Source organism: Drosophila tropicalis, unplaced genomic scaffold (genome assembly GCF_018151085.1).
Source record: "Drosophila tropicalis isolate 14030-0801.00 unplaced genomic scaffold, ASM1815108v1 contig_130, whole genome shotgun sequence".
NCBI classification, from domain to species: Eukaryota; Metazoa; Arthropoda; class Insecta; order Diptera; family Drosophilidae; genus Drosophila; species Drosophila tropicalis.
In genome coordinates, this window is record NW_027172573.1 from 275,734 (window position 1) to 297,034 (window position 21,301).

A 21,301-nucleotide genomic window follows, 5' to 3' on the forward strand; every position below is an offset into this window, starting at 1 on the left:
GACAATCTATGAATGAAGTTTAAAATTATCCTTACCAAATATCTTCATACATCGAAACAAATATGTACATATCCTAGCACTGAGCAAAATCTTGACAAACTCGTATTATGGTGTAAACTGTTTAAATGTATTTGTAATTTGATTTTTAATAAATGTATAAAATGAGGATACATAAAAAATATACAAACGATAATCGATCATCGCCTATAATAATATGAAATTTTCGTTAGATGTGTAAATATTAATTGCATTTACTACATATACATTTTAAGGTGCATATGCATGTGTGTATATAATGTGGGTCAAATGCTTTTTGGTTACATTTGTCATTTCGATTTCTTGTGGGTAAGTATAAAAAGATGATTCAAGAGTCAATGTAACTCAATTTGTTGTAAAGGCACTTGGACGGCATCAGGAGATACGTAGAGATTGTGTATAATAGGATTACACACATTTGGACGGAGATTCAGAAAATATTTTTGTTGATTGGAATGCATTAAAGTTCGATGCGTACATACATGTGTATATATGTATGATTTTGTGTAATATTACGATGCGTATGCTTAGGCGCTTTGTGCACTATTTTGTGTTCTTTTTATATATAACCCTGGAGACTGCGCGATTGGCTATGATGGTGACGTGGTGGCTGATAGCCCGGCTCCTGCATTTCCATTTGCATAACCAGATTCTTTTGTTCACCACGAGCCTCGTAAGCCTGCCGAGCCTCACGATGTAAAATAAGTGCAGCCAATCCAAGTAGCATAAACGTGACGACAGCCAAAGCAAATGACCAGCCGAGCACATTGAATTTTGGATACATAAGCCAATCGCGACGATAGGCACACCCGCCGAAGATACACACAGCGAGGAACATGAAAAGCGACGATACAGCTGTTCCAAGGAATGAAAGGCGCACCAGGAGCCATTCATATTGGAGGACTGCTTTTAGCGGTAATCGTATGATGGTCAGCGATAGAAGCGTCAATACACAAAACACAATGATGAATGACATGGTGACAAAACCCTGAACGGACATCAGCCAACCAGGCAACAGATATTCACGTATCACATAGTATTCCTAGAAAAACTAGATGTAATTAAAAAAAAAAAGCATCGATATCTAATTCACGCTTTCACTTACATGGGAGAAGATATTATGACATCCGGTGAACTGCTTGGGGAACTGATACTTTGGATATACAAAATTCTTAAAACAGTATTGCCAGAGGCCCATATTTTTGAAGCTACTGTGTGTCTCCTCGTACGACTCAATCCAATAGGGGGAGCAGAAGGACATCATCAGTACGAAGAAACTGGCAAAGGTGATTATCGCACCGAAGACAACGCCATCTGAAATGGGATTGATACATTGCAACCGTCGTAAATTTGATCTCATCTGTGTCACTCACTTGTGGCTCGCGGATAGTCGCCCTTTTCCACGCTGTTGTCAGTGGTGTCCTGCGACTGCTGCTTGTTCAGTTCACGCATTTTTCTGGCTTATACCACAAATTCTCTATCAATTCAACTAAATTGATATGCTGCACTCACAATAAACAAGCGTAAACAAATAAAATATTACAAAAACTTTGTACACACCCTAGATTCAGTAAGGTGGGGCTGGGGCCGTTGAAAAAAAACAATTCGTAAGTGTGCCCAGCTGCCGATATGAACTCATAGTAAAGTTATCGGTTCGCATTTTTGAGATGGACGTTTAATCGATAGGCAAACAAAACTGATACTTTTGAAAATGCATTCCGAAGCTTTTGATTGTGTCATGACTCTTTTGCCTTAAAACTGACAATTAACTGGCAATACCATCGTTACTGACTACATGAATACTCACGCCCATACACCTCTCTGCCACCCACAAAAACAATTGCAAGCCACCACTATTGAGCCACCCATCCATTGAGGGCGCTGTTCACGAAATCACTTACTGGCTGGCTGGCTATTCGCAGGAAAAAACATAAAAAAACAACTTGTTAAGTGAGTAACTTTATTTACAAAATGTAAAGCTTTTTATCTTCTAACAAGTGTGTGTGTTTATGTACGTGTGCTTGTGTATGTCCACATTAGGATGAGCAACCAGACGGACGCAAACACGAGCGAAACCAGTGCGCCCGCTGCTGCTGCTTCAAATCAGCGCCAACAGCTGGAGACATATCGGGTGTATGTTGTAACTTGGAATGTGGGCAGTCGTTTCCCGGATAACATTTCACTGCGTCAGTTGCTCGGCATTCACGATGCTGGAGCAGATGTGGACACTTCGCACTTGCCCGACATATATGCACTAGGATTGCAGGAGGTGAATGCACAGCCACAGCAACAGATGCTCGGCCTCTTCAAGGAGGATCCCTGGACGCATAAGGCAAAGAAGCTATTGCGGCAATACAACTATGTGGCCTTCAAGACGGAGCAAATGCAGGGCCTGCTGCTGACAATGTTTGTGCGTCGCCAGCATGTGGAGCATTTACATGACATTGAGGCCGAATTTACACGCACTGGCTTCGGTGGCATTTGGGGCAACAAGGGAGCTGTGAGTGTACGCTTTACGCTATATGGATGCGGATTAGCCTTTGTGGTGGCTCATCTGGCTGCCCATGACCATCAGCTGGATGAGAGAATTGAAGATTACAAGCAGATATTGGAGCATCATCATTATCATGTTAAGCGTTATCGAGAGATTTACGATCATGACTATGTCTTTTGGTTTGGCGATCTCAATTTCCGGCTTGAGGGAAATGATTCCTCATCAGAGGTGAGGGATGCATTGCGGGATGATAAACAACACGAGGATTTGATTCATCGAGACCAACTCTATCAGGTGCGCGAAAAAAGTCAACAGGCATTCCAGGTCATGCACGAACGTCTTCCCGCGTTTCCGCCCACATTCAAATTTAAGGAAGGGACCTCCGAGTACGATTTGAAGCGTCGGCCGGCCTGGACGGATCGCATAATGTATGCCGTTCAGCCATCGAATCGGCAGCCAGAAATGCAGCTGGCCATTGAGCAGTCTTCATATAAATCACATCCGGCATACAATATTAGTGATCATAAGCCAGTGACAAGTGACTTTACCATTAAACTTTATCCCAATTGCCGAGTACCAGGTGTCACCTTCTCTTCAATGTCGGTGTGGCGCATTGGCGACGAGAACACTGTCGAGTATCGCAAGCAGGCCGAATTTGAAGAGGGTGCTAACGATTGGATTGGAATTTTTCCGGTGGACTATGCTAGCTTGGCAGACTATTCGGCCTATGAATACGTCAATCAGGCCGAGTCCCCCACTTCGTCAGATTCGAATAATGAACATGAATACTTTGATAACCCAAGGCCGCATCGTCGCGGTCACCATCATCACAGAAATCGTCAGCGCTTGCGACGCCAAGTGGAGGCCAATCAACAGGAACAGGTGCGCATTGACTTTGCTGACGATGTCGATCTACGCCATGGCGAACAATATTTACTTATCTATTTCCGGAGTACGGGCATACGAGGCGTCACAAGTCTGGCTGGGATTAGCAGTGTATTTGTTGCAGAAAAGCGACAAGGATCGCCGCATCGCACCGAATACCATGTTGACTAACTAGCCGAGGCCCTGGACATCTTTATTCTTTAGTAAATGCTTTCATTTCTCTTGCAATTCTTTGTTTTTACCTTATCTGTCCCATAGCTTTATCTTTATTATTATTATTATTGTGTGTGCCTTTTGTTAAGTTTGCTCTCGTTCAACAATACCAACCAAATCTATACATAAAAACATACCGTATACCTATATTTTTATATGATTATACACAAATACACAATTATGTATAGTAAAATGACTGTTTACCTCCCACCTTTGTGCCGACCTACCTCCCTGCCCTCTCTTTATTTTAATTATTCCAGCATGCATTATTTCATCAGTGATTACGTGTTTCGTTACGTTCAGTTCATTATTTTTAAATATGATGACGATGAAGGTGTTCAGTGGCGTAGTATTAGAAATATTTAACCGGTTTGCTGTCTTCTCTCTCTTGCTCACGATTGACCATATATGCACATACATACATAGATATATGTAAATTAGACTATCTGTGAGAACCATTTAACTATATACATATGTATGTTGGGAGAAAGCAAACAAAAATTTCAATATTATAAATACACTATGTACGAAAGTGTGTACATACCTGTACCCATGCCTAGACGGCCCCTTATTTAATTAAGAGTTCAGAGTTACTAGGTCAAAAAAACCTTAAGTAGTCAGTTGATTTGTATATGAGAGAACTGAAATGAAACAGTCTTAACGCCTTGTTAGACTTAATTAACCCCACTTGAACGTTAGTCTGTACTGATATCATTTTTATAGGTATTTTTAAAATAAACTAGTGAGTTAAACAGTTGTAATAGAAGCAGTTGCTAAACAAAAACTATTCTAATGTATGTGTTGCTACTATTTGCTAGCTAAAAACCTCTTTATAGAAATTTCAATATGACAAAAGACAAGTTAGTGTGAAAACACACCCAACGGCCTTAAAAATTCGAATCTTTCAAAAATTATAATACAAATGTCAATGGCCAATGTCAATGTCAATTAAAAAGCTATCTCAGTGCAAGCTCTAAAAATTGGGGATGGTTTTGAGAATTTAAAATATAGTCTGTACTTTAAAATTATTTTTTTAAATGAAATTTTTTAACAAATAAGCGATTTATGCGTTGAAGATAAATACTTTGATAACCCAAGCCCGATTTTGGTTATACCAGTCACAAAAAAACCTTAAATTTGTGGCTAACCTAGATTTTTTTTTTGTAAAATTTTCATGTTAAGATTTTATACTAATTGGATACTTTGTCTATGAGTTAAAGTGCCAGCAAATTTTAAAAGTTCTGCTCACTGCAAAAAGTGCATATGGACTTTAAATTTTCCGATGATATTATTCAAAATGAGTACTGTCGAATAAGGCAACGTAAACAATTAGAAATTCCAAATACCCCTTAAAGGGGCAGTAGTATACAAATTTTTAACTCGGATATTGGCCAAGCACACATACATACATATGCAACCCTATAAAGATTCAACATATAAACTCAATCAATGTCAAGGTATATAGATATTGTAAATCCCAAAACAACTATGCCAAGTTAATGGATGTTTTAGAGATTAGATATCGATTTGAATATTGATTCCTCAAGGGTTTCGAGATAAAAATCATCTGAGACATTGACCGAGTAAGCTGACTAGATGTATAGATACCATATACGTAGATTTTATCGGCATATAATTAATTTTTTTATCAAAATGAATTCATATTTGCATTTAAAAATACCTTTAAGTATAGACTGTGGACCATATTTCCAAAGCCACTACTACACATGCCTATAGACCAGATGAATAACATAACATATGTAGTTGTTAAAGGAAAAAAAAAGAATGTCGTTAAACTTGCTGCATAGTGTAAACACGCCAAACTTAATGCCTTTATATATGTATGTACTGCTGCAATTGACTAGGTCACAAGAATTTGAATTCAAGGAGTTCAGTCAATTAACAAAGATACGACTAGTCATAAAATGTGAGAAATATATACATACACGCATATAAACAGAGTCGGTAGTACAGACATAAAGAAATGCAATAAATTGCTTAAATTCCAATCTTTTCTTGTAATTTTTTCTTTAATTATATTAGAGTTGAGCTCCATTTCACATTTTCGAAAGCCTAAAAGTATGCGAAATCAACAACAAAATAAATTGTTTACACTATATAGAAAATAATCGCAACATAGTTGAATTACAAAAAAAAAAAGAAGAGTCCAATGTGGCAATTGTGGGCTGACAGTTTTCAAATTCAGCTGAGTATTGCGCAATAAACGAATATTCCAAAACGAAGGTACAAAAATTTGTGTGGCGGAAATTTGGATGGGGAGAAACATAGGGTAGCGGTAAGGGTAAATTAAGATAATGTGCAATACTAAAAGATGGTAAGGCTAACAGGAATGGCCCAAGGAACAGCCGATTATATTGCCAGGTTTTTATTATTTTGTCTCTTCACTTTAGCTAACTTGGCGAGAGAAGGGGGGTGGAACTGATTTATATTTGTCTCTTTTTTTTTTTTTTTGTTTGCTTCATTTTCTGTGTGTTTACTTTGCATGGTTCATAGGGAATATTGGTAGTAGTTGTGGAATTTCCTCTATGTGGGTAATCCGAGTGTCTTGCGCACCAAACGCCGCGCAATAATATTGAAATCATCTCTCCTTTCGCGCCACATGATGGCTGCGTCCACATTGGCTCCACTTTCATCGTTGGGCTCTAAAATAAAATTCATGTAACTAACGCTATATGAGCAACATGGGTTCTTCAATTACCCGCCAACATGCTAACCACACTTAAAAGAATTTTCTCAACACTTTGGACTGGACTCCAACGTTCGGCCGATAGCTCATAGCCCATGGGATCATCGCCGGGAGCGTGTAGAATTGATATGCAAACTCGTCCATCGACAAATATATTGGGGTGGAACATATCACAAGTGAATTTCATTTTTGGCGGACTCAGTGGATAGTCGGCTGGAAAAACCAATCGGGCCGGAAAAACGCCACCTTCGAAGCAGGTGCCTTCAGGTCCACTGTCAAAGTGCAAAGAGCACACGAGTATAAGTATGGTGCAGACAATTAATTTGGAAATATTAAGAAACTTACGCAATGAGTGCCTCCCATTCAAAGAAATTATCCTCGCTGATGGGTCCAGCCACAATACCTTCGGGTGGATCTAGTGTTAACTCTACAGGTCAAATCGTTGTGCAGGTGTGTACAGCCAGCAGAGAAAATAACAATATATAAAATTAGAAGATTCGACTATTTTTTATTCCCTTTAACTGGCCAATCAACTTACGTTTATATTCCGCCATTAGGCGACGCAGCGCTGAACCAGCCATTAGCCCTCCACTTCGAATTTCTTTTCCCGTGTCCAGGTGTCGCTTTTCTATAAGTTTCACTCTCGCCCTTGCCCACACCACGGCTTGACGTCGTTGTCTTCCCTGGTCTTATTACGACGCTGACAGATTTGGATGCAGCAGTAGACACGACGTTCGAAATTGGCTTTTAATTATTTATTTATGTAAAATGTGTCATTAGTGTATGTGCAAATAATAATAATTTCCTATGACTACTATATAGTAGAGCTGGATAACCATCGATAAATTTATCGGTAGCGCAAAATCGATTAAAAATTTTCATATCGATATAATGACAAATTGCAGGAAAAATTCCTTAAATTATGTGGAATTTCAATCCACTTTAATGTTTTTATTAAACAAATTCATAATAGAAAAAAGATATGCAATGACTTTGTGGTAATTGTTTAAGTACATAACTTAAACATCTTAATTAAACATCTCAGGGCTGGAAAAGGCGAAACGGCTTTGCCGTTAACCGAGCTGCCACACAACTAGAAAATTAAGTAGTGCTAGTAGTATGGCAATGCTATAATTTGTAATAAGAATCGTTTGAAATATCGGTTTTTAAAAATCTCAAAAAAAAATGCTGTTAACGTTCCCTTCAATAATAAATTCACATTAAAACAAAAATTTTATTTATTTTGCATTGCCCATTATTAAACTATTTACTAGTGTAAAAAAAAAAAAAAAAAAACAAAAAAATTGAATCCTCTTCCATACCTATTAGCCCTAGAGAATCACAACATGGAAATCACCTTTCGAGTGGGTGTTTTTGGTTTTGTTTCGATTTTGGTTTCAGTCTACATCGGCATCAGTGCACTCCTCCGCGCATGCCCCGCATAGTCAGCGCTCCTCACTGCTAATCCCATCACTACCACCGCCCCCTCCTGCACCAATATAGTCATCCCGATCCTTGTGCTCATAGTTATGATGATGATGAATGTGTTCTTCCTCCGGCTCGACCGCTACTTCATGAATTGGGTGATGATGCTGATGCTGGTGCTCATGTTTCTCATGATGGTGAATGTGCTCTTTGGTTTGATGTATTTGAATGGGCCGCACTTCTTCGTGAATAATCTTCTTCTCCTCCTTGAGAACAATGGGATTGTTGGTGTGATGATGATGCACATGTTTGATCACTGTGTGTATGTGCTTTTCAATCTTCTTGTGTACCGGGACATGGATGATAATTTTCTTCTTCTTTTGATGTCTAAAAGAAAAGTGTATTAGTCCAGATTTTGACTGATATGAGAAATTAAATGCTTTTGTGAAATGGACGGATATTACCCGGCGTTTGTTTGCTGCACACCGATTAATAGTATGAGCAACGCCACAACGATTGATAGCTTCAACAACTGTGGGAAAAATGATGTAGTAGTTAGTTTATCCTTTACAGAGTTCCCAGAAACCCTACCTCACAACGAATATCCATAATTTGTAGCTTGAAGAAAAAAATGGAAAAAAATGTACTACGACAACGATGCGGTTTCTGTGATAGCTCCAAGTGTTATGATTGCTAGTTCAGAGTTAGCCCAATTTTATAAGCAACTGCAACCATAACCATTCCCATTCCACACTCTATTCGCTTTTGCCTGGAATGTGGCTGCCTCGGCACTTTGTTTCGCTTCCGCGCATGCGCGCACGAGTCGATCCAACTAAAAACCTACAATTTGACTTGATTTCCACAGTCGATGGACTAGGTCTGAGCAAAAGCGACTCCTCCGCCCTCGTGTCATCAATGAGTGGGTGGCTTGGTGGACGGTGCTTCTGCAAAGTTAACCACTTGTAATTGCACTGCATTTACCAAGTTTTTTTTTCTTTTCATACTTAAGCCGCTTCTCCTTAAATTGAGCGGTGCATCAGCAAATTTCTATGCCCATTTCTCCGTTGCGTTTTAGCTTTCAGTTATATTTTCTCTGTCTTTTCTTGCCCCACAGTACACGGAAGATACCAGGCAACAACACCAGCAAACTCAGTCAACGGAAATAAGTTCGGGTATGTGTTTAATATCTGCTATACCTACATACATATGTACATATGTACATACATGAATATGTAGCATATATGTACCTATGTAGCATGTACCTACATATAAATAATAAGCAAGTATGTAACATTTGGTTGCATGTCTTGCGATTACGCAAGAAAATGAAAATTGTTTCAATTATTTAATTGTTTAAAATTTGCTGAATAATCTACTAGATTTGAATTCATATTTCAATTTAAATATGTATCGTTATGGGTTATCGATAGGCAATGAAAATATCAGCTAGAAGCAGAAGAAGAAGAACAACGAAGATCAGGCACGTACATATGTCAACACATAGCCTGCCCCAAAAGGGGTCTTTGCTAGTCCATGGGCCTCATTATCCCCACTTCTATGCTTAAGCAGGTTTTGAAATATATAAAGTACACAATAATGTAGACATTGCACTCCCACCTTACGACGCTTCTTCTTTGTACTAATTCTTTAGGAAAACTTCATTTCATTACAATTTTCAAATTATTGTAACCGGTTAGCCATTCTACTAACTTTGAAGAACATTAACACTTGTAGATCATAGAATTTAGTCAAGTAGAATTTATTAAATTGCTTGAATAGTTTGGTTCCCCTTTTGTAGCGCTTAGCGGCTACGCGTCTGACCCATATGACAATGTGAATGGCTGTGTGAGTGTGTGTGTGCGCCCCCATCGGAAATCTTTTTTTAGTATCGAAAGAACAGTCGGGCCAGCAAGAGCAAGTTGGGGCGCAGTGGCGATATCGACGACAACAACAACAGCGGCAAATACAACCGACCACGAAGCAAAAGACGGCGTACAAACAAAACTTAAAAAGTAAAAATGAAATGAAATAAACTTATACATATGTACATATGTATGTATATACATACATTATATTTGAATTTACATATATTTTCATATGTGTATATGTAAATAATTTGTTGATTGCATATTAGTTTGTTGTGTTTTTTTTTTTAATAAGTCATAATTTGATTTTTTTTTTTGAAAGTGTGTGTATGTGTACAAACCAATTGTTGCTTTCTGTCAGTGTTAATGTATTGGTGAATGAAAGAGAGATAGAGAGAAAAGAAGTAGCAATGGCAACAGAAGCAGAAGTCACTTTAAAAAATATACATATGTATGTATGTATATGTATGTATAAAATAATGACAATTAATAAGCAGAACATGTGAATACAATCAAAAAATTATTGTGTCTGTGTGTGTTCACACAAGATGTTAAAATTTCATCATTGCCCTAAATAAACACACACAAACTTGCATACATTCATCCAAATATACATATGTATGTATGTATGTACATGCATACAACCGCGCGCGCATCAGCGCGCACATGCATACATACATACATACATATGTATGTATGTACATGCATACGATCAATAAAACGGTCTGCGCGCGCCCTTTACGATCATTTTGGGGTGGGAAAACAATGGACACCCCCTTCATCCATAACAATAAATTAGTGGGAATTAACCGCAATAAATGCATCTGCATGTGCATGTGTGTGTGTGCCATATAGAGGAATATGCATTTGTGGAGCTTCCATTTCGTGGCATGCGGGAAACAGAGCATCAATGAAACATCAAAGTGACGAGAGACTGAGTTATTTTCTATTTTTTTCAAAACTCAAAATTGAAATTGAATTATGTGAATAAGTCGTAGACTTTAACGGTTGACTTTTTATGGCAATTTTTCACTATCAATTATTGGTTTCTATCTTCTCTGGCATCATCAACCTGTTCGATTGACATTGACTATGTGTCTGTCGCCTTACCCCGCCCTCCTCCTTTGATAACTCTCTATAGAAATATTAATGGATGTGTGTGTGTATTTGTGCAACAATTTTGTTAACCATAAATGGCCAAAGACGTTGGGGCAAGTCAATAAACCCCAAACCCACACAATTGTTTTTTGTTTTTGTTTCCATTATAGATTTTTAGTTGACGAATCAAAGGAAAAGCAAAATGCTCCAAAAATATATATAGAAATATCAATCTACATATGTACATGCATATGCATGTATTTGAAGGTGTATGTAAAGTGGCCATATTAAAGTTTGCAATTTGCGTACCTATGTATGCATATGTTTTGGCCAATTGTGTGAGGTAACCAAATCTATATAAATACATTAATAACAAGGTCTAAGGGGGGCGCCTTTTAGTCGCAATGGACAATCGATGGCAATCATTTGGCATTTTGTTGTGATTTTCTTCTGTTTCGTTTAGCTTGTTCTTTTCGTAAATCATGGCCAAAAGGGTGCGGAAAATACCACCGACTAATGCGTCATCAATTCTTTAGCTTGGGGTTCGATTCTCTGATGTTTTCTTTTTTCGTTGTGCTCATAGAGAGGGGGGAGGGGGCAGTAGTATGACCTCACAGAATATGCGTCATGCGGTTAAAGCGAATAAAAACTTTGAGGCGAGACACAAAATAAATTCTTTAGAATTCAAATCGAAATTGTGGGTAAAATAAGAAAGGATGATGTTGTTTGTTTCTTATCTTTTCCCACTCTTTCGTCAGTTGGAGATACGTTATCTATGTATATATATCATATCCACTTTTATTTTCAGCTGCCACTGAAACTAGAACCGACTTTACATATATATAAATTTCTTAACTGAGGACAAGATGCCCGTTTTTCACACGAAAACAATTGAGAGCATATTAGATCCTGTGGCTCAACAGGTAAGAATTTATGTATACATATATACATGTATTAACTGTAAAGGATTATCTTAAGAGATCTAAAGCAAATTTTGTTTTCAATGCCAAAGTCTTGAAATCGTACTTCTACATATATGCCGAAAAAGGTAAACTGCAAACATTGACTTTGCCCTAAAGTATATAGTGCCATAACATCGTGCATATGTACATATGTACATATATCTCCATTCTCTGTTAGACCTTTCCATGTTTGCGTTCATTTTCCATCAAGTTGCGCGTTACTTAACGAATTCGGATACGTTTTTATTTTCTTTTTTTTAACGATGCTAAAAATAAATGAGATATAGCCATGTTGATCAGAGAAGAACCTAAAACCAACCTGAAGCCCAGCCATACACACGGTGAGGACACAACTAGAATTTTAATTTAATAAATAAAAGCACCAACAACAACAGCCAAAATTGAAGACTATGATGAGATTTTCCTTGTTGCTTTTTTTTTTTTTTTTGTTTTTCATTTTGGCCGAGTTCCAAAAATAGCAGCAAAATAAAAACATTTACGAGCAAGAAAATGAAATCATAGCAAAACCGGCAAGGGAAGGGGGTGAGAGTGGGTGGTGGGTGTGGGTGTGGGGAAGGGGGTTGGTGGCGGATATGTTAGGAATAAGGCGGAGCCCCCAAAGGTGCTGCAACATGTGGTAACCATTGGTGGCTGCCTGATGGTGATGAACCAAAAGGTGTAGGTGGGCAAAAGTCGGAAAATTAGTGTGCCAAAAAAGCAATCCCCCAAATGGTGGCATGGTGGGACGGTGGGAAGGTTAATAAGGGGCTATTGGATTAGTCATGAATAGAAACAAGAAATAATGATCATTCAGCACATCAATCAACGCACAACCGTAGAGAATATAGACACAGTGAGGCACAATAGTTTGTTGACAACATTTTTTTTAATTAAAGCTTTTGCCTTACGTTTTATACACTTTAATGACCATATGAAAACTAGGCTCAAACGCAAGGCCTTAAATGCCGCTACGAATTTGAAACGAGAATAGTAAAAACAAACTAAACTGTAGAAAGAAAGACCAAGTTAGGCCAAGAAAACCTTCTTATTTTGAGCCAAATGTTCGTAAGAGACTCCCAAAGTCAAAAACAATTTGTTGTGATAATACTTTTGTCCACCATTGTCCAATATGTACATACATTTAGCTATATCTTATACATTATACATTATATACACATATCCACAAGATATACATTAGATATGGTAGCTAGAGGGGAAATTATAAATATAAATAAAGGTGAAGGAGAGATACATAGATGGATACAGGTGATGCTAATTGCATAATTAATTAAACCAACAAATGACCAAAGAACGAAAGTCATGAAAATAAACAAGCGGAAAGCTGTCGGTAGATTGTTTAATAACCTTTTTTTAAGAATTACAATTTGATGCAAATCAACAATTAGTGGCAAGGTCTACCCTTCACAATATTGAGGCAATGGCAATAGTTAATACATGGGATTGACACTAATTGGACAATTTGTTGGGGGTGAGGAGGAGTAAGCCTTTAGTCTGGTTCCCCCTGTTGTCATTTTGTTTAGTCCATTTAGCTTAGTTTAGCTTAAATGAATGATTAAAGATTAGTTGCGTCTGTTTGGTGTTTGCTTTGGCTTTGGTTTTGTTTCGATTGGGTTGTTGCTTTACTTCGGTTGGACCGTCACGTCTAAAATTAGAAACCGGCAAATGACTTGTGGAACAGGTGGCATTTGCTCTCTGATTTACAATAATTGGCCCACGCACAATATTTATTCAATGAATGAATCGATGAACAATTCAATGAGTGGCTGTGCGTGTGTGAGAGTGGGAGTGTGATAGGGTATACCAAGAAGTCGGCTTGAAAACGTTTCAGATTCGGTAAGTTAGATTAGGATTGGAAATATAGAAATGTTCTTTCATCACAAATGATCTCTCATTATGTTTCCCATCATCTGTAGGAATAAATGAGAATAGTTTGATTGAAATCGATTTAGAAAGTCGTCACTAAGAGCTATTGGTAATCCGATTTGTTTCGCATCTACAGGTTTCTCGGCTTGTTATTCTACATGAAGAGGCCGAGGATGGCAATGCCATGCCGGATCTTAGCCGGCCGGTGCAGGTGGTTTCCGCTGCTGTGGCCAATTTAGTGAAAGTGGGCCGTGAGACTATCAACAGTTCCGATGATAAGATGCTCCGCCAGGACATGCCAACGGCATTGCATCGCGTGGAGACTGCCTCGCAGTTGCTCGAGGAGGCTTCCGATATGTTGCGGGCTGATCCCTATTCGGGACCGGCGCGCAAGAAGCTGATTGAAGGAAGCCGCGGCATACTGCAGGGCACCTCCTCGCTGCTGCTCTGCTTTGATGAGAGCGAGGTTCGCAAGATAATACAGGAGTGCAAGCGAGTGCTGGACTATCTGGCCGTGGCAGAGGTGATTAATAGTATGGAGGATTTGGTGCAATTCCTCAAGGATTTGTCACCTTGTCTGAGCAAGGTGTCGCGTGAGGTTGGGGCTCGCGAGAAGGAGCTAACCCATCAGGTGCATAGCGAGATTTTGGTTCGCTGTCTGGAGCAGGTGAAAACTCTGGCCCCCATTCTCATTTGCAGCATGAAGGTCTATATACATATTGTGGAGCAGCAGGGCAAGGGGTCCGAGGAGGCGGCCGAGAATCGCAACTATTTGGCCGGCCGCATGAGTGATGAACTGCAGGAGATTATCCGAGTTCTTCAGCTGACAACGTATGACGAGGATACCAGCGAATTAGATAATCTCACGGTGCTTAAGAAGCTGTCGAATGCCATAAACAATAAGATGGAACTGGCCAATGAGTGGCTTTCGAATCCGTATGCCCTGCGTGGAGGCGTCGGTGAGAAGGCATTGCGCCAGGTGATTGACAATGCCAACGAAATTTCGGAACGCTGCCTGCCCCAAGACTCATATCCCATCCGAAAATTGGCCGACGAGATTTCCTCTATGGCCAATGCTCTAGGCGAGTTGCGTCAAGAGGGTAAGGGCAGCTCCCCGCAGGCAGAATCATTGGCCCAAGGCATACGTCAACGTCTTGCCGAACTCCAGGGTCTAGTGCGTCAAGCTGTTCAGGGCGTCGACAAGGCCGGTGTCCAGCAGACAGCTCACACAATCCAGGGTCGGCTAGAGCAGGCGGTCAAGTGGCTGCAGCATCCCGAAGTCAACGATGGTGGCTTGGGCGAGCGGGCTATCAATCTGATTGTAGAAGAGGGTCGCAAGGTAGCCGAGGGGTGTCCTGGTCATCAGAAGGCCGAAATAATGCAGCTGTGCGACGAGGTTGAGCGACTGAAGCGACAGGCCGCTGGCACGGGTCCTGCCGCCAAGCAGGCCGCCAAGCAATTGACACAAAAGCTCTACGAACTGAAGGCGGCCATTCAAGATGCCCTGGTCAAGAGGATTGTTCAAGATTTCATGGATGTTAGCACGCCCCTGAAACAGTTCACTGAGGCAGTCCTCCTGCCGGAAGGCACACCCGGCCGGGAGCAGAATTTTAATCAGAAATCGAACAATTTGCAGGCGTTTAGTGATCGCGCTTCCCGCACTTCGCGCATGGTGGCTGCTGGCGGTGCCTGTGGAAATAAGAAGATTGCTGAAATCCTACTCTCCTCTGCCGCTCAGGTCGACTCGCTGACCCCGCAATTGATCAATGCCGGACGCATAAGGATGAACTATCCCGCCAGCAAGGCAGCCGAAGAACATTTGCAGAATCTTAAGCAGCAATACGCTGATACCGTATTGCGCATGCGTACGCTATGCGACCAGGCCACCGATCCCGCGGATTTCATTAAGACTTCCGAGGAACAAATGCAGGTCTATGCCAAGCTCTGCGAGGAAGCCATACACAATCGTCAACCGCAGAAGATGGTGGACAACACTTCGAATATAGCTCGCCTGATCAATCGAGTCTTGCTGGTGGCCAAGCAGGAGGCTGACAATTCCGAGGATCCTGTCTTCATCAATCGCCTGACTGAGGCGGCCAATCGATTGGAACGCTCCCTACCCGCCATGGTAGGCGATGCCAAATTGGTGGCCACAAATATTAGCGACCCGGCTGCTGCTGCCGCATGGAAGAATTCGTTCCAACGCCTTTTGGGCGATGTGAGAGGCGTGCGTGAAGCCATTGCTCCTCCACAGGCTCCACCACTGCCCACGTCACTGCCACCACCGCCGCCAATTCCAGAATTGAGTGCCTTGCATCTAAGCCAACAAAATGGTAAGTGGTTACAGAACATTTCTAATCTGCCTGCTTTACACAACGTTGTTTTTCTTAACCCTCAGCGGAGCGGGTTCCACCACGTCCTCCATTGCCTAGAGAGGGATTGGCTCCCACACGTCCACCGCCACCAGAAACCGATGATGAGGATGAGGGTGTCTTCCGTACTATGCCGCATGCCAATCAACCCATTCTTGTAAGTTCTCCGTCTCCCTCTCTCCTTGTGTAGTATGTTTATTGAAATGCTTGGCTTGTCCTCGACTCCTTGTATTCTAGATTGCCGCCCGCGGACTGCATCAAGAGGTACGTCAGTGGTCATCCAAGGACAATGAGATCATTGCTGCTGCGAAACGCATGGCCATTTTAATGGCCCGACTCAGCGAATTGGTTCTATCGGACTCGCGCGGCAGCAAGCGCGAACTGATTGCCACAGCCAAGAAGATTGCCGAAGCCTCTGAGGATGTAACACGACTGGCCAAGGAATTGGCTCGCCAGTGCACAGATCGTCGCATCCGCACCAACCTGTTGCAGGTGTGCGAGCGTATCCCGACCATAGGCACTCAATTGAAGATCTTATCGACGGTCAAAGCAACCATGCTGGGTGCCCAAGGCTCAGATGAGGATCGTGAAGCTACTGAAATGCTGGTGGGCAATGCCCAAAACCTGATGCAGAGTGTAAGATCACAATCAAATACTTTCCATTTGAACCTAATGCCTAAACATTCTCTTTTTTGGTCGCCAGGTCAAGGAGACAGTCCGTGCCGCCGAGGGAGCCAGCATCAAGATACGTTCAGATCAGACAAGCAATCGCCTGCAATGGGTGCGCCGCCAGCCCTGGTATCAGTACTAATACGTACTAGGGGGGTTCCCCTTATCAGCGTCATCATCATCGCCATCGCCATGTCAAATCAACCAACATCAACATCCTACCAACAAAAACTAATATTAATGAATTTTATTTTAATCATATTTAATACGCGTATTGCTCTAATTTGTTCCATTTGTACTTCCATCTATTAAGTGTCCGCCCCTTAGCCCTAACCTGCCCTGCGACGTCCCGTCCCGCCCTGCAATTATTTATTATGTGCTTTCTTAAACTCTCTTCAATTCCCTTTCGGTTACCCTGTGTATGATTTTTTTTTTTTTTTGTGTTTATTTCTTCTCACATAAGTACCCTGTACCCTGTAAGGTAAAAGTAATGAATTACCCTGCATATAGATTTGATGTTTGTCAAGACAAGTTCTACTTATTAGCTTTGTCAACGGCAGTATCGAAGGACCTATATACATATATACATAATTATATATAATGCTTTAATCTGCTGGTCGATTCACACTCGACGATGTTAATAGTCAAAATGTTTAAGAGGACCTTATCGATATGGGATACCGAATATGTTTTATACACTGTATATAGTACACACTTACATAATATCGTCCTCTCAATTCTGCGTAGATAATAACACACATAAAAATTAGATTTTATATAAATAAGCATTGCTCTTAAAAAATTGTTCTTTTGGATTGCTGTGTTGTGTATCAGGGTATAGAGTTCAATTGCTTTTAAAATTCTTGTTACAGAGTATCCAAAAGTCGGTACGCCGACTTAATTGAAAGAATTTTCTTTTTGTTTTTGTACATGTAAAATTAATTATATAAGAGTGCAATAAATGAAAGCAATATTTTCAATGTACATACTGAATCAAGAGAGTTACCGCATCCTCCGTAAAAAGAAATGTGGCTGGAGTCCAGAAATCCCCCAGGGAATATATCTCGAGTGGGTGGCAACAAGAATTGCTGCCCAAGTGCAATGTATATAAATAAATACATAACGATGTACATACTTAGGTCTCCCACACATGCAAAACCCGTGTAGAACTTATTACTAACTGGCGGCATTTTAATTGTTCATTTATTGATTTTATAAACTAATTTAATTTGATTAGCTAACAAAAGCTGATATTGATCAACAAAATATACGAGTATGTTGTATTTACATGTGTCATATTCAATAATAAAAATAAAAAACAACAACAACAATAATGACTATTGTATGTATCAAGAATTGAAAAATGTTTTCAAATCTTTTTAATGCTCGAGTTACACGAATGTTGGTAAAATCTATTGCCTGCTTTTAGGCTGACCTAAGAAAAACAGAAGAAGCCGAAAATTAGGTCAGAAGTGATGCAACCACATGAGATGATTTATTTTAACCACCTCCACCGGAAAGCAATAACTGGAAATCGCCGAGTAACGAGAACTAAATTTAGAAAACATCTACCGATGGAAAATCAGTGCCGGTTGTAGAGAAAAACTGTAAAATTCAAGAAAAAGTTGCAGGAAAAATATTCCAATTTCAAGTTTTAAATTATGTTTGCTTGATCTAAGGAATCAAGAACGCAACTCTTTCCGCTTGTTTCTTTTAAATGTTTGTGATCGATTTAAATGAATTTTCCAGTTTTATCAGTTCATATTGGTATAAATTCAAGAATTCTATCACAGTGCCCCCTAAGTTTGTGGACTGTTTTAGTGCAAATCTGTCCCTGGCTAATTAGGTTTATGTACATACATACATATACATTAGTATGTGTTTATATTGGCGCGAGGTGGGGCCACTGCCGCAGCGTTAGTTTCGTTTCCTTTTCACTGATTGCTGGCGGATCAGTTGCCCGCTCGTTGAACGTGAGAGAACTTCGTTGAGATGCTGTCATCGATGCCTACGCCACAAATGGCTATAAGCGCCTCCACCCAAGAGTTGGCCGAACTAATTGACAGCAATTTGGGAGCGTTACGTCCAGAGTCGCCCGCTTGGCAGGTGGCCGATTCGCCCATATCGGGTCGCGGAATTTTCGCCATACGCGACATCCAACAGGGCGAAGAGCTCTTCCGGGAGCATACGCTCCTGGTGGGCCCCACTGCACACCGATCGAGCAATTTGCGGACCTGCACCATTTGCTATAACCTGCCCAATGGTTGCGACACAGATGCCCAGGCCCTTTGCCCCTCCGGCTGTGGCCTGCCTGTTTGCTCGAGTTGCCGTCCCACCGAACGGCATCAATTGGAGTGCAAGTTGTTCCGCAAATGGAAGCCAAAGGACACAGAACGCATCGAACCACGAGCCCTGCGGATACTCAGTGTCGTGCGATGCTTCTTCCTGACGGAGAAACAACGCCAATTACTCTACGCCATGCAGGCCAATGCAGATCGCTACTACATGAAGGAGGTGCAACGAGCTGCCGATTGCTTTGAACACTTTCCCCACGAACAGGACATGCTGGATTACTTCTACCGCACGATTTGCGCCTTCAATACAAATGCCTTCGAGAGCCGCAGCCGGGTGGGTGGTAATGAGATTTTGGTGCGTGCTCTCTTTCCGCTGGCTGGCCTGCTCAATCACCACTGTACACCGAATGCGGCACATCATTTCGAGGATGGAGAGACCATCGTGGTGTGTGCCACTGAGCGCATACCCAAGGGAACTGAAATAACTATGACATATGCCAAGTTGTTGTGGTCGACTCTGGCCAGAAAACTGTTTCTGGCCATGACGAAGCATTTCATTTGCCAGTGTCCAAGATGTCAGGATCCGACAGTAAGTTGACGTGGGGTAGGGCAACAGGGAGATGGGAGCTTCACACATGTCACACTAGTTAGGGCCGGATTCTCTACTTTCTACCGAAAAGGAACAAGCAATCTGCGTTATCTGAAGATCTCAAATTGTCTGAGAATTCAGACAAGTATAGTTCTTCTCACAGATTTACGAACCCTGATGCCGAATCCGGCCCTGACGTGCGGTTGATAAGTCTGAATCATTTACCAATATACCTACCAATTGACTTTCGTCAAGAGTCGATTTGTAAGATATTTATTAAAAAAAAAACTAAATGAATGATAAATGTGAGTAAAATTCAAATTTCACCTCAAATTGTTATCTATCCATCCACCTACCACGCACCTTTTGCACCCAATCTAACCACAACCCTCCCCTAGCATATGCAACAGAAAGTGAAACCGAAATGATTACCCATTAAAAAACTATCGAAGAACACAAAATGCGTACACGTTGAGTGAACTTTTTTGTTCAGTTTGGCCATTTGCCAGCAATAAATGGCCAAAAGCCAATGGAGGCAGGGCCCAAACTGGTTCAAGTACACACAAACGTACGCACAATTCTGATTTTTGTTGTTGTTGCTAGTTTTTGCTTTAGCGCTTTTCAAAATAGACCAACACCCGAAAATACAAAAAAAGAAGAAAAACAAATCGCGGGCAAAAAGAAAAACCGCTGCTTTCCGAATGAAATTGTTTGAAATTTTCGTTGATTCACATTTGTTTGCTTATTTCTTTCCTATCCCTCTCCCTCCCCATCAAATTGTATGTATGTATGTTCACCCAAAGTGTCTTCTGGACTCAGTTGTCAAGTCCCAAAAGTACTTTCTTTCATATACCTACTTACAATATAATTGATTTGAATTCTTATAACTTAATATTGGAGAAAGGGTTACAAGAAATGTAACTTCGTTTGTACATATACACATACAGATATATATATATATATATGTATATATCAACCACAATCTCATTGTTTTGTGGCATATTTTCTTAATTTGTTGCATGTTACATTATTTTTTACTCACTTGTTATAATAATATTGAATTGAAAAACAAAAATTTGAATTTGATCCCAACATATAAAACAAATTGATCTAAATTCCACCCTCGTTTTGGGACAAATCGTGAAATTTTCTACATAACGCACCCAAATAGATTTGGGTTGGGTCGCTATCACTTTGCCATGGCAATTGCAGGGGCGCTTGCCTAACCCTCCCGACCTGAACCCCAACCTGGATGCTAAAGTCGAACAAGTGACAGTGCGTGGCAGTCGCCACGAAACGGCGTGACTTCTGGTCACGTGTTCCCATGGGGGTTAGCCCCCGCCCTGACACGCAATCCGTTTGGCTGAATGTCTTAATTTATGGGCCAGACACACGCTCGACCTAGCCACGCCCGGCTAAAATCATAATCTTTGCCCATCATCGAGACAGTTCAGTGACGGTCCTCCAGCCAAAAAGCAAAGCACGAACAAAAAGGTTGGCTTCCAATAGCTTTCGCCAACCAGTTGATGGCCCAACTACACTCTACACTATGTCATAATATACATACTTCTGTGTGTATGTGTGTGTGTGGGTGTACATTGCCCTGATATGACAAATCTAAGTAACAGCCGCAAGGAAAAAGCCAAGAATGGGGCCAAAACGGTGGAGTGGATGGTTGTCAACTGTCATGCGTGTGTCTGTCATATACCCGAATCCAATTGAATGCAACAGACAACAGAAACACAAAATTGAATAAGAGTCAAAAGCAAAATCCGCTTTGCAGCCAACCGGGTGAAGCAAACCTCCAC

At 40.8% G+C, this 21,301-nt stretch overlaps 6 protein-coding genes across 7 annotated transcripts; 3 read left to right on the forward strand and 3 right to left on the reverse strand.

Moving 5' to 3' along the window:
• Positions 1-105: 105 nt before the first annotated feature.
• pck (Claudin superfamily protein pickel) lies at positions 106-1,659 on the reverse strand. The gene is made up of 3 exons (XM_068295848.1): positions 1,410-1,659; positions 1,142-1,350; positions 106-1,078 (listed from the first exon to the last, which is right to left on the reverse strand). The coding sequence occupies exons 1-3, from the start codon at positions 1,486-1,488 to the stop codon at positions 596-598; spliced, it is 771 nt and encodes a 256-aa protein (XP_068151949.1). The 5' UTR covers positions 1,489-1,659; the 3' UTR covers positions 106-595.
• A 71-nt stretch (positions 1,660-1,730) lies between these two features.
• On the forward strand, positions 1,731-3,838 carry LOC137581392 (inositol polyphosphate 5-phosphatase K). The gene is made up of 2 exons (XM_068295621.1): positions 1,731-1,986; positions 2,077-3,838. The coding sequence occupies exon 2, from the start codon at positions 2,078-2,080 to the stop codon at positions 3,584-3,586; it is 1,509 nt and encodes a 502-aa protein (XP_068151722.1). The 5' UTR covers positions 1,731-1,986; position 2,077; the 3' UTR covers positions 3,587-3,838.
• A 1,801-nt stretch (positions 3,839-5,639) lies between these two features.
• Ubc7 (ubiquitin conjugating enzyme 7) lies at positions 5,640-7,163 on the reverse strand. The gene is made up of 4 exons (XM_068295631.1): positions 6,874-7,163; positions 6,681-6,762; positions 6,348-6,607; positions 5,640-6,291 (listed from the first exon to the last, which is right to left on the reverse strand). Exons 1-4 carry the CDS (start codon positions 6,914-6,916, stop codon positions 6,173-6,175), a joined length of 504 nt encoding a protein of 167 aa, XP_068151732.1. The 5' UTR covers positions 6,917-7,163; the 3' UTR covers positions 5,640-6,172.
• A 546-nt stretch (positions 7,164-7,709) lies between these two features.
• On the reverse strand, positions 7,710-8,369 carry LOC137581089 (histidine-rich glycoprotein). Its single transcript, XM_068295260.1, has 3 exons — positions 8,352-8,369; positions 8,225-8,292; positions 7,710-8,147 (listed from the first exon to the last, which is right to left on the reverse strand). The coding sequence occupies exons 1-3, from the start codon at positions 8,367-8,369 to the stop codon at positions 7,781-7,783; spliced, it is 453 nt and encodes a 150-aa protein (XP_068151361.1). The 3' UTR covers positions 7,710-7,780.
• A 1,257-nt stretch (positions 8,370-9,626) lies between these two features.
• Positions 9,627-17,603, forward strand: Vinc (vinculin). 2 transcript variants are annotated; one of them, XM_068295522.1, is made up of 6 exons: positions 9,627-9,772; positions 11,532-11,646; positions 13,706-15,902; positions 15,968-16,098; positions 16,179-16,577; positions 16,645-17,603. In XM_068295522.1, exons 2-6 carry the CDS (start codon positions 11,590-11,592, stop codon positions 16,750-16,752), a joined length of 2,892 nt encoding a protein of 963 aa, XP_068151623.1. In that variant the 5' UTR covers positions 9,627-9,772; positions 11,532-11,589; the 3' UTR covers positions 16,753-17,603. The 2 variants fall into 2 exon arrangements, with proteins under 2 accessions (XP_068151623.1, XP_068151632.1); XM_068295531.1 differs by lacking the exon at positions 9,627-9,772 and adding an exon at positions 11,736-11,771 and having other exon boundaries at positions 11,564-11,646.
• Positions 17,604-18,597: 994 nt separating this feature from the next.
• LOC137581098 (SET domain-containing protein SmydA-8-like) lies at positions 18,598-19,502 on the forward strand. Its single transcript, XM_068295270.1, has one exon. The coding sequence runs from the start codon at positions 18,603-18,605 to the stop codon at positions 19,500-19,502; it is 900 nt and encodes a 299-aa protein (XP_068151371.1). The 5' UTR covers positions 18,598-18,602.
• Positions 19,503-21,301: the final 1,799 nt, after the last annotated feature.

Excerpts from the sequence above, each read along its gene's own strand:
- Ubc7 (XM_068295631.1), bottom strand. The coding sequence starts at position 6,916 with ATGGCTGGTTCAGCGCTGCGTCGCCTAATGGCGGAATATAAAC. Across the intron at positions 6,763-6,873 it reads CCTAATGGCGGAATATAAAC|AGTTAACACTAGATCCACCC; the intron begins GTAAGTTGATTG and ends TTTGACCTGTAG. Across the intron at positions 6,608-6,680 it reads GAATGGGAGGCACTCATTGC|TGGACCTGAAGGCACCTGCT; the intron begins GTAAGTTTCTTA and ends GCACTTTGACAG.
- LOC137581098 (XM_068295270.1), top strand. The coding sequence starts at position 18,603 with ATGCTGTCATCGATGCCTACGCCACAAATGGCTATAAGCGCCTCCACC.
- Vinc (XM_068295522.1), top strand. The coding sequence starts at position 11,590 with ATGCCCGTTTTTCACACGAAAACAATTGAGAGCATATTAGATCCTGTG. Across the intron at positions 11,647-13,705 it reads TAGATCCTGTGGCTCAACAG|GTTTCTCGGCTTGTTATTCT; the intron begins GTAAGAATTTAT and ends TCGCATCTACAG. Across the intron at positions 16,578-16,644 it reads CCCAAAACCTGATGCAGAGT|GTCAAGGAGACAGTCCGTGC; the intron begins GTAAGATCACAA and ends TTTGGTCGCCAG.
- LOC137581089 (XM_068295260.1), bottom strand. Across the intron at positions 8,148-8,224 it reads GTGCAGCAAACAAACGCCGG|ACATCAAAAGAAGAAGAAAA; the intron begins GTAATATCCGTC and ends CTTTTCTTTTAG.
- LOC137581392 (XM_068295621.1), top strand. The coding sequence starts at position 2,078 with ATGAGCAACCAGACGGACGCAAACACGAGCGAAACCAGTGCGCCCGCT.
- pck (XM_068295848.1), bottom strand. The coding sequence starts at position 1,488 with ATGCGTGAACTGAACAAGCAGCAGTCGCAGGACACCACTGACAACAGC. Across the intron at positions 1,351-1,409 it reads CGACTATCCGCGAGCCACAA|ATGGCGTTGTCTTCGGTGCG; the intron begins GTGAGTGACACA and ends ATCCCATTTCAG. Across the intron at positions 1,079-1,141 it reads GTCATAATATCTTCTCCCAT|GAATACTATGTGATACGTGA; the intron begins GTAAGTGAAAGC and ends TAGTTTTTCTAG.